This window comes from Xiphias gladius, chromosome 14 (assembly GCF_016859285.1).
Source record: "Xiphias gladius isolate SHS-SW01 ecotype Sanya breed wild chromosome 14, ASM1685928v1, whole genome shotgun sequence".
NCBI lineage: Eukaryota > Metazoa > Chordata > Actinopteri > Istiophoriformes > Xiphiidae > Xiphias > Xiphias gladius.
The window spans coordinates 783,426-796,139 of NC_053413.1; the positions used below are offsets into that span (position 1 = coordinate 783,426).

The 12,714-nt window shown below is 37.7% G+C and overlaps 1 protein-coding gene across 1 annotated transcript in view; it reads right to left on the minus strand.

Annotated features, from left to right (window-relative positions):
* The window catches only part of dlgap1a (discs, large (Drosophila) homolog-associated protein 1a), a 152,630-nt gene that overhangs the window by 83,891 nt on the left and 56,025 nt on the right, over nucleotides 1–12,714 (minus strand). The window contains exon 3 of the mRNA XM_040144422.1: nucleotides 5,148–5,362. Coding sequence (XP_040000356.1) covers nucleotides 5,148–5,362 — 215 coding nt within the window. The remainder of the gene's footprint in view (nucleotides 1–5,147; nucleotides 5,363–12,714) is intronic.

Consider the following 12,714-nt stretch of genomic DNA (forward strand, 5'->3'; position numbering starts at 1 on the left):
TACCCTTAGTTAGTACTTCTTTACCTAGATGTAATCAATCTATCTTTATTAACAGGCTATGTACTGAAGTCCTTTAAAACAGCTGTAATTAAACCTCCTCTTAAAAAGCCTACTCTTGATCCATATGTTTTAGCCAACTATAGACGCATATCTAACCTTCCCTTTCTCTCTAAGATTCTTGAGAAAGCTGTCGCCAAAAAGTTGTGTGACTTTTTATATGAAAATAGTTTATTTGAGGATTTTCAGTCAGGATTTAGAGTGCATCATAGCACAGTGACTGAACTGGTGAAAGTTACAAATGACCTTTTAATTGCATCGGACAAAGGACTTGTCTCTGTACTTGTCTTGTTAGATCTTAGTGCTGCATTTGATACCATTGACTATCATATCCTATTACAGAGACTGGAACATTTAAGCTGGAACACTGGAACACTGGCATTAAAGGAACGGCTCTAAGCTGGTTTAAATCCTATTTATCAGATCAACTTCAGTTTTTGCATATTAACGATAAATCCTCCATGTACTGAAAAGTTAGTCATGGAGTTCCATAAGGTTCTATGCTTGGACCAGTTCTATTTGCCTTATATATATGCTTCCTTTAGGCAATATCATTAGGAAACACTACATAAAATTCAAATGCTATGCTGATGATACCCAATTGTACTTGTCAATGAAGCCTGGTGAAACCAATCAGATAGCTAAACTTCAAGCATGCCTTAAGGAAATAAAGACCTGGATGACCAGCAACTTTCTGCTGTTAAACTCAGACAAAACTGAAGTCATTGTACTTGGCCCCCAACATGTCAGAAACACATTATCTAATGATATAGTTATTTTAGTTGGCATTGCCATGGCCTCCAGCCCCACTGTTAAGAATCTCAGAGTTCTCTTTGATCAGGATATGTTCTTTAACTCCCACATAAAACAAACTTCAAGGACTACCTTTTTTCACCTACGTAACATTGCAAAAATCAGGCACACCCTGTCTCAAAAAGATGCAGAAAAACCTGTCCCTGTTTTTGTTACTTCTAGGCTGGATTATTGCTCCAATTATCTGATATTAGCAATTCTCAGGCTGTCCCAACAAATCTTTAAATACTTTCTAGCTTTTCCAGAATGCTGCAGCGCCAGTACTGATAGGAAAAAGAAAAAGAGATCACATTTCTCCTGTGTTTGCTTCTCTGTACTGGCTCCCTGTAAAATTCAGAGTAGAATTTAAAATCCTACTTCTCACCTACAAAGCCCTTAATGGTCAGGCACCATTATATCTTAAAAGAGCTCATACCCTGTTACCCCACTAGAACACTGTGCTTCCAGAACGCAGTCTCCAAAAGTAGAATGGGAGGCAGAGCCTTCAGTTATTAAGCTCCTCTACTATGGAACCATCTTCCAGTTTGGGTCCGGGAGGCAGACACCCTCTCCAAATTTAAGAGTAGGTTTAAAACCTTCCTTTTTGATAAAGCTTACAGTTAGTACTGGCTCCGGCTTGGCTTGAACAACGCCCTAGTTATGCTGCTATAGGCCTAGACTGCTGTGGGACTTCCCATGATGCACCGAGCTCCTCTCTCCTGTTCCTCTCCATCTGTATGCATCATATGGCCTCAGTGCTCGTTACTAACTTGACTTCTTCTCTCTCCCATAGTTTTGGGCTTTCTCGTCTCTCTCCTCTCTCTTCCTGTCACTTTCTGCAGGTATTTCTGCCCCTGGTGATGCAGAGTCTGGATCTGGGACTGCAAACCACCTACTGCCCCCATGATCCTGCTCAACACCCACTGCTTCAATTATTATGATTATCATTACTATTATTGCGTTTAGTTTTATTAGTATTATTATTCACCGTATTATTATAATTATTAGTTCTATTATTTGTGCCATTATCATTATACATCTTTATGTTATACCTGTACTGCGCTATGTTCTAACCCCCCCCCTCTCTCAACCCAGCTGGTCAGGGCAGACGGCCGCACACCATGAGCTGGGTTTTGTTCAAGGTTTTCTACTTGTTAAAGGGAGTTTTTCCTTGCCGCTGTTGCCAAGTGCTTGCTCATGGGGGAATGTTGGGTCTCTGTAAATATAACTATAAAGAGTACGGTCTAGACCTACTTTATATGAAAAGTGCCTTGAGATAACCCATGTTAGGATTTGGCACTGTATAAATAACACTGAATTGAATTGAACTCTACATTCAATGGGCAGTTAGTGTTTCTATATAAACTGTTATATATACTGTTATTCTTCATATTCACACTGCTCTTCAGCTTTTGTCAGTATAGTCAGTAAACTCCACATAAAATTATTGTTAATATTATCATATCAAGTTGTTCTTAGTGTCACTCTCCATCCAGTTTGTACTTTGTTAAGTTAAAGCATTTGACTTTTCATATTTCCTACTCTTTGAAATCCTCAAAATCTCACAACCAAGGTGTAAGAATACATCCTTACCTGAGTTTATTACCTATTACATCTTCTCTTACAAATTTTACTTCTACTTCTTCAGATGTTCAGCTTAGGTGGATATCCACACTTTGTAACCTTGATCGTATTTAGGTGATAAATTCCTTCAAGTCTTTCTTGAACGCTTCTCTTCTTTCTGTCTATTAAGATGCAGTCTAGTTCAGTGTTGAACAATGACTATTTATACAGCATACAAGGATAATTTACCTGATAGTTGGTCCATCACTTTGTATTGTATATATAGACTGGGGACCTATCCAGGGTGTCCCCCACCTCACACCCTATTTCAGCTGGATTGGCTGCAGCCCCCCACAAACCCCCTAGGGATAAGTGGGTATAGCTAATGAATGAATGGATTATATACCATTTCATAGACCATGCATCGTCTTAATTTCATAGAGATTTTACTAATATCAGGTAAATATTGCCTGGAATGTGAAGGAAAAATGTTTATATTAACATTTACAATCAGAAATAGAGGACAAGCACTTTCCCACCTGTTCCACACCTGTGTGCTACATCAATCCGGACTACTGTATTTACAATAATGTATACATATATATATACACATAGATATATACACATATAGTTGTAATAAGCTGAAATCACATTTGGTGTTGACAGTCATAAGTTATCAGTCAGTGTGTGTCGAGCTGAGTTACTGAACTCAGTACCATGTCAGTTTAAACCAAACTACTTGCCTGGATGAGAAGATTAGATATGGCCTAACTTTGCTTTGTTGGAGACTAACCAAAAGATACAAAATGTAAGCCCAAATTACCTGCCCAAAACAATTTTTAACTGGCCAATTAAACAAAAAGTAGCTGAATATGGCAGAAAACCACCCAGTCTGGTAACAGTGTAGCACTACTACGGTCAGTGATGGTGAATGTAGAAAATTAAACACACTTACTGACACAGTAAGAGGAGACAAAGAAAAGAACAGAATGGCAGCCTGAGTCCTTTCACTACTCACTGTAATTGCTCTCACTATTTAGAGAGCTGTGAAAGCTTAATTAGACAAAGCTGATATTTCTGGTGTCCTGTTGCTGATCAGACTGAAGATTACACATCTCTAAGTGGTAGACCTACCGAGCCAGCCTTTAGCAGCCATATCAGGTCTCCAATATTTTATGTTGCTTCAACAGAATACTTCAACAAAATTTTACTTAAAGATTTGGATTTGAGACAAGGGTTAGGTTTAGCCCTTTCAGACCCTGGATCTACTGTAATGGACATCCAATACATATTGGTATCAGCCGATGAAAATACACTGATTTAGAATTAAAATTCTGCTGAATAATAAAGTAGTTTTTAACTAACCATTTAAGGTCAATTTTGAAATAAAAGATGCCATGTGAGGAATTACACTGATTGTAATATTAATTTACCAAATACATTGGATTAAAAGTCGATCCCTGAGGAAATCATGTCTAGAGTGACATAAAAAAAGATTTTGATGACAACATCATTATGACGGCTTATGAAGGCAGCACAATCATTTCTGCCATGGAGACATTTTTTTTTTCATCAGATAATTTTAAATGATATCAATCTAATATTTAATTTATCAATTGTGTTTCTCTGTAATATTTGGGGAATATCTACAGGGAAAAAAACGTAAGAACCTTGAATATGATTGTGTGAATATACACATCAGAGAAATAGCTTCTGTCAATGGAACAAACTATAATACAGCACTTTTAATGTGAACTTATTATAGAGTACATACAGTAGAACTAAATCATAAGTATAACGAGCAGCTACTGTCCTGTCCACCTCTGTTTCTTACTGATATGAGTTCAGATTCATCCCTTACAAACAAGCCCCATTTGTATCTTCAATAGCTAATCATTAAACAGTAAACAACACATCTGCAAGTTTCATATGATTGTAACATGGTGTCAGTGACAAATTGTAGGGTTCATCATGATAACACTTGAATAAGGATCACAGTGGAAATAAACTGAAACTGATTCTATTTCATTGTAAGGTTACAAAAGTAAATTTATAAGTAGCCCAGGTTTCCTGACTCCCTGTACCCAATGCTGTTTTTTCAAACAATGTCTACAGCTAACTTTTAAAAAAATCTCACAATCATCCCTTTAAAAATATTACATTATAAAATGAACACTGCAAAGCCATGTTTAACCACAACAACAGTCTCTAATTCTATGGTTTTCTCCTTAAAATTTTCCACAAATCTCTGTGTTGTTTATAGAAAGGAATATGATGAAATTTAACTCTGGGTTAAACACTATGTTCGTTTGTTATAGGGGAGTGTTTCTTTGATAAGAAGATTTCATGTGAAATAAGTTACTTTAGCAGTCAATATTAATGCATTTACATGCTAGCAGGAAAGAGAATAAAATGTTTTTTTCCTGCCAGTATGGTGGCTGTTAAAGGCTGCAACATCAACTGCAGGACCTCAATATGCTCAATGCCTTCTAGGAAAGTCTGCTTGTACAAGGAAATGAAATTCAATTTTACAGACAATTTTAAAAACAAATTAACAAACAAATAAAACAACAAAATAATAGGCCTGTCAATGTGTATCATTAAGACATTGTTTCAATCATGACATTTGAGCAATATGTAAACACAGGATAAGGGTAAGAATAAAATGAAAATGAAAAGGAAAAGGTCTGAGACTCAGGGGTAACTATGTCAGAACAGAGACAATCAAATCTTACTGTAGAGTGGTCATCTCAGTCAGTGATGGCTGTGTGGCTTTCAGGTAGCTGGCCCGGCGTGCCTGGATCTTAGGGGAGGGTTTGGGACTCCCGTCAGAGTCTCCGCTGTCGTCCTCAGCCATGGCTTTAACATAGCTGCCGCTCCTCATCCTCCGACAGGGGATGTCATCCTCCTTCCCCAGAGGAGAGAAGCCACTCCACTCATCCTGAGGTACCTGATGACCAAGCAGAAAGGACAGAGCAACGCCGTCAGGAGGATCCACTCCAATTCTGTCTGCGTCCCAGCTACCAAACTTGCTACCTAAACTGTTCATGGTACCTATAAAAACAGAGCTAACATGCAGTGCAATATAAACACAGACTGGGCTAAATTCCTGGCATTTTTCTTAATCCATCCCTCTCTCACACATATGCATCCATGGTGTGTGTGTGTGTGTGTGTGTGTGTGTGTGTGTGTGTGTGTTTTACTGATAATAACTGCACGAATTTAGTTTGTGCTGAGAGTAACCAAGATTGCTTTTCAAAGTCAAGTTGCGGAAGAGTTTTTCAAATGAAATCTTTCACTGCTTTCAGTACCACAAACAAAACTTCACTTCCATTGTATTGGGGTGGCTACAGAACTTTCAGACATGGCTATGGAAAAATTTCAGCACATGAAAATGAAAGTAGTTGTGTGGCTACATAACACTAGAATTAAGTGAGGAAATATGACACTTAAAAGAATTAGCCTAGGGCCCCTAATGGAACGCAAAAGAGCCCAACCACCCGTGCCTCAAATGTATCTAATAGATTCACTTTCACAGTCCCTGACTTTCAGCTTAAGTCAGGGATTGCTATTTTTTTGATATTCAGGTTTGTGACAGAGAGGAATGATCTGTATTTGGAGTTAGAGGATACTTGACTACATTAACAAGCTGGTGTAGGCTGTATTGGATGTCAAGAACAACAGGTCACTGCAGTGACTGATTACAGGATGATGTACCATATTGGCTAGTGACTAATGAATTTGGATTAAGTTTCCTCACAGTAACAATACTGTCGAGCAGTCTGAGGTAATAATGTGTGAATGTTAAATATTATATATAGAAATGCTATTTTAAGACCATGCAATAAAACATTACTAGTACTACAGCGACTGGAGATCAATACTGTAATTTTACAGTGTACAATATAGCATAAATATAAACTGTGTGTGTCAGTCTTTAATATTTCTGCCAGTCTAAAGGAGAACACAGATAAATAATACAAAGATAACACAGAGGATAGAGCAAATAACAGGAATCAAAGATGAAAAACAGCAATAAACCCTGAATAAATCTGAAGCCTACAATTTGAGGGTGGTTAATTGGTGCAATTGGCTAATAACTGCTTTCTTATAATAACCGTTTTCTCTTAGTTTGACATGGGCACCAACAAAATGTCCAAGATACTTTACTTTAATGTAAATGTCCCTACAATAATATACAGTATAATATACTGTATAGAAAATGAGATATGTTAAGCCACTGATATGTTATGGTCACTCTACTGTAAAGTACCATATACAGTGCTTTAGAAGTCCTACATTTCTCCTAACACAACGTTAACTAGCAAACAGTACCAATGATTTATAAAGAGCTTCTTTTTTTTTGATTCCTCTTTCCTACATTATGGATGGTAACAGCTTTTTATGCAGTCCTGCGTTACCATAGCCCTCGCGCACAGTGGACATTTTGACTCTTAGTAGGGGAAACACAGGTAGAACTAATAACAGTAATAAGGCTCTGTTCCATTTAGCTGTGCCACTAAGCCCTGACAGAGAGCCAGCAGGCACCACACTTGAACCCTGGAATTGGCACCTCTTTATTTGAATACAGCCATTATTAATGTTATTATTTACACCTGTGTGTGACAAGTCCAAATGTTAAGCAAGACAACACTCTATAACACTTAATCCACATTTTTGAGTAAGTAAATGACATGCACCCTGATAGCTTTTTTCCTCAGACCTTCCAGAAGCCTATACATGGGCTAACATACATGTGATCTCTTTTGCTGAACTGTAACTTTACTGTTAATAATAGTATATTAAGCTGTGATGAGGCTCCATGATGCCAGTATCTGTATCTTGTAGCCTATGGTTGGTTTGTGTGTGTATATATATATATATATATATGAATACATAAGCCACTACAGCTCGTTAATTTTAATTAGCCCACACCTTTTTAGTGTAATAATGCCAGCTGGAGCAATTCCAGCACTGTGTGTCAAACTTGTGAGGGTGCAGTGCATTCAGGCTGGAGGCCAGAGTGTGAGAATTTGACAGACAATTACAGAGACAGACAGCAGGAGAATTGCACTGCTACACTGACTAATTATATCTGAATCACTGAGGGAAAGAGGCTGAACAGATCTGTGGGGCTAAATGTCTCTGTCTCACTCTCTCTCTCTGTATGTGTAAGTGTATGCGTGTATGTAGGTATATGTGTGTGTGTGTGTGTGTGTGTGTGTGTGTGTGTGTGTGTGTGTGTGTGTGTGTGTGTGTGTGTGTGTCTGTGTGTGTGTGTGTGCCTGTGTGTGTGACGTCAAAGAGACACAAATGAGCAGTTTGGCTATAAAAAGAGATTGCAGGGAATGGACCAGCTGCAGTAGCATCAGCAGCGCCTCTCACCCACGCACAGGCCTCACTTCCACTGCAGCTCAACACTCATTCTACTGTAATGGCTGAAGAACAGCAGAACACTGCTTTGTATGGTTTACATAATATAGTATAGTATAGTATAGTGTAAACCATCATTTGATACATTTTATGAGGTTTAGCAATAAAACCAATACTCTATCTAGAAATAAGTCACTGTGCATGTGATATTCACAGTGACTCACAGTGTGTATACAGTAGGTCCTGTGTTTCCACAGCATCTACTGTGTATTTCATAATACAGCCAGTACATTGTTTCCTTGGCAACACTTGGCTGCTTTGATGGCTTGAGGCAGCAGCATTAGAAAGAACAGGTACTGTAACCATGCAGCTAGCAGCCATACTGTTGAGATGCTGAAGATAATAATTTTCGGACTGAACACACACAGCCAAGGGAAATGGGGATAGCTTTACTGTGTTCTCTTGACAAGACTGATATAGCAGCTCTGGCGTGCTGCTCGTAGCTGGTGTTTGCCACAATCAAAGAACTAATTTGTTTGAAAGCGAAATGCAGTATTTTCCTCAGTTGTCCTTTTCATGCTTAGCCTTTGCATGTGAATGCTTTTTTAGCTTGTGTTTTTGTCTTGTCTCTGTGCTTCATATTTGAAAAAAATAAACTGAAACTGTCTCTCTTTCTGTAGACACTTCAGCGCTGTTTATTAAAATCAGTAGCCCAATAGCAACATGTCCACACAGACAAATGACCCACCCTATTGTCCTATCCATGTCCATTTTGGAGTTATTATCAGAGCCTTTAAGGAGGAGGTCTGGCACACAATGTGTGTAACTTTGACTTTTTGTCAGTGTTGGTTTCTTTTAATCATGATCTCCATGGTTCCCTAAACAGTTTTCATTGCCTAACTGTCAACAAATAAAAATAATGCAATAATGTTAACTGCTAAAATGTAGTGGAACAGTAGCACAAGTGGAGAAGAGTTGTAAAGTCAGCAAACTGACTCAGTAATGTCCGTCACATAGCAATATCTTTCTAAGGTTTAATACCAGCCAGTGTATTGAATTGAGCAAAGGTCTGTTTTATTGCTCCTGAATTTAACTTTTCACTTCTAAGAAGATAATATGTTATTGCTTCCTTTAAAAGGTATAATCTGGCTCTGTCAATAGAGCTATCAGATCAGAAATGCTCATACATGGCATTTTGGAAGGCACTGACAAATGACCTTTTTTTCTTCATATGGTATAATGATTTATGAATATGTAAATCAAATCCTCCTCATGCCACTATTAATCAAAACTAGGGATGGGCGATTATACAGTGTACACTGTGTGACAATATAAATTGGTCAACTTTCATCAATTTGATTAAGTGCCTTATACGTGAGTATTTAATTTGCTGGATTAGCCAGAAAACATACATTGCTGTCTGGTTATTTCTCTGGTACTTTCATTCTTAATAAAATTTCCACACATTTTCGATTTTGCATTTTTTCTCATTACATACCACTATTGCAAAAAATAATATATATAGTGACTGAGGATTTTAATGTCTACTCCAAGTGAAAACTGATGTAAAAAATTGATGTCATATGGACATTTTTACTGGAGTACTTTACTCTATGAAACTTTTTAACAATACTTCAGAAAAGGTGGCCGATATTGCTCATGAATTTCTAGTTCTTAATTTTGTTAGCTGAGGCAATGAGCACAGAACTGTCTAAAAGACTGCCTTTAAAAATGTGGAATATGCCCAGATAATATTGAAGATAATCAGACCTGGACAAAAACTTTTGTTCTTTCACTTTCTGTCAAATGCATGACATGCTTGCAGTATTTTTGAGAAAAATTCTGTCTCAGGGTTAATAAATGAGTCACATTGCTGCTTATTGAGACTGACAGAATGCAAAGGGACAGCGCAGAGAGTGGATGTGACACAACAATTCTGAGCCACTAAATGATCTCTTTGTCTCCTGCCCACAGACGTCTACTCCTGAAATACACAGCACTTCTGTTGGTCCGGCTCATCAGCTGAGGTCAGAATATCCCAAGTTTTTGCCTGTAATGTATTAGGTTGCCAAGGTAACTATCAGTTTCTCTAAAAGGTCATTAACCGGTGATGTTTGAAAAACACAGAAAGGGTTAAAAATCTTTTGTGTTATTCAGTGGAAACAAAACTTGTTGTACGATCACACATTATACTGAACTTATCGAGATAACAGGTAAACCCGGGTGAAGTGTTGAGTGTGCATCGATTGGCAAACAGCATCAAAAAACCAAATTAAAATATAATAAATACAAACCTGCTAGAAATATTGGTATGTGTATGTATTCTGATGTACATCATCAATGTATACTGTAAAATAAAATTCCTAACCACACACACACACATACATTCAAGCACAAGATTATCCCACACGGCAGAGTACAGATAACAAATAAACAACAGCAGTGGGTGCTGGGGGGGCTATTCAACTTTTTACAGCTACCAGTTACAACACATTGGAACAAGGTGAACTTCAGCCCCTCATTTGACTTCTCATTATTTCCAAGACACAGAATTTATGTAGGGTAACCACCAAAAGAGGTTTTCTACTGTCAATAATCAGTAGGGAAATTTAGCTAAAACATTATTTGATGATTGTCTGCCAGAAAACTACATTTAAGAGCCATCCTGTAGCCTGGAAATCTTTTTCTTCCTGCTTTTCTGCATTCCTAGGGCTGGGTGCAATAGAATTTTATCAAATCTGAAGTACTGAATGTGTCATATCTCCAGTTCAGCTGTCAACATTTGTTAGTTCAGTTAAAAATAACTCAGAGTCGAAGATTCAGCTGAGACTTGTAATAACATTTTGGTCACTGAGAAGGCAGAAAGAGCAGTGTTTTGATGCCATTAGCAGGACAATTTGGAACAAATGTTGGAAGAGTCAGAGCAAGGCAGCTATGCAGTGGGTGAACCTATACTGTATGTGTGACAAACCAACCCGATTTCAGTGCTCTCTGGCAGCTACACAGTAAAATTGATGAAACTCTTCATCCCTCCTTACTCGAATGTTTGGTCTAGGGCTGTGCAATATGATCAAAATATTATAGGTCATTTCATATCCAGATGACGATACATTCACAAAATAGCAAATTTTCTTTAAATTCAGTGAATAAATAGTTCATATAAAATGACCACATGGAAAGGCCTATTTCTTATTACATTTTGAATTATGTAAAAGGTACTTACTCATATTTAATTATTTTTATCCTTTTATTTGGAACCTTACTGCAATTTTTCAATTAAGCATGTAACAAAATATGAAATATTAATGTATAAAAAATTTAAAGCAAAATAGAAAACACTTCAACTATTGTTTCAAACAAATTAAATATAGGCCTAAGATGTGAATATGGCAAAAAAAATGTAAAAACCGAACTGTATATACTTATACTCTTTACAGTAGAACTGTTTGAATTGTAGCTGCAAACAAAAATGAATACAAGCCTAACATAAATATTGGTATATAAAATACTAACTGTAAAGTGAGGTTTTCTGGTTCAGAATTTTCATACCCAAGCCACGTCCATGTAATAGAAAGTAGCCCATCTTTTAGGTACAAGCTCCTGGTTTTGTCTTGGCTGGTTGGAGTCCCAGATTTATCCCGTTCTGTCACATTCACTCTCCTCCATTTTTGTTTGTGCTGCCTTCATGTAAGTTTCCTGCCTGCATCTGTTCCGAGTGGAAGAACGCAAAATGTCCTCCAAATGACTAAAAATATTGCCATACAGAGTGTGACACAACGAAATAAACAATAGAGCGCAATATTAAATAGTAAGACATTTTTCAAGTGTCACATGGTATATATCATCATATCACACAGCCCTATTTTCTCTCAGGTGTTTTTCATGGAAAAGAGTCTATCCAATCAGAAAAATTTGGAGGAGGAACATCTGTCCTGCTGACGGATTCAACACAGAAGTATACAGTAGGAATGTATATCTCCACTGTGGAAATTATTCCAAGGACACAAAGTGTTTCAGAGTGAAATCATAACTACTGTGTGTTTTGGTGGGAATTTTACGGTGAGTGTCATCACCAGCACATTTCCCTTAGAAAATTTAAACATTTTGGCAGAATATCAAAAAAGCTAAAATAAGGCTGCATGCTTCAGGATGCACTAACTGACTGGCACTAACAGAAGGGGTAGTGCAGATAGTAGTTATTTGGCATAAACACGCAAAACCACTAGTATAGTCCTTTAAGCCTTTACAATTTTGCCATGTACTCACTGTCACAAGTTTCTTCAGCCTGGCAGTTTACTCATATTAAATATTGTAATAAAAAGGGAGGCTAATAAGCTCAGAAAAAATTGATAAACTCAAACCCCATTCAAATTTTAATTGTGTTGAACTTCACTGGGTAACTAGCAAATATCTTTAAACTCTTCTACTTCCATGTAGCGTGTATTTATACACCTCCCCAACACATAGCACAGCTCTTCAAAGAACAGCACAGCACAATAACAAGTCATCAAGAAAAAAAAAATTGAGGAAAGGCATGATAACTGGCACAGAGGTACGGAGGGAAGCACTACTAAATTAAAAATGAGGTCTACAAACAGGAAAGGAATTCATTCTTCATGAGTTCATGTAATTACCTAGCATTCAGAGAGTAAGGCTGCTACTGGCTCTGCACTTACTTCTCTCTTCAACTCAAAAGGAGGACAGAGGAGGAAGAGGAGAAGGAAGAGGAAGGCTCTCCAAACCAAGAGGAAGTAAAGGAGGTGGAGGTGGGTTGGTTGGTGGCAGGAGGTTGGGTTGCTAAGAAGAGGGGGTCAGTTGGGTGAGTGAAGAAAAGGCAGGAGGGGTGGAGTTGTGGAGAAGAGGGAGGAGGTGGCAGTGGGGTTCTTCGGAGATCAGAGTAATAAACTGGTGATAGGGAGCAATGTTCCC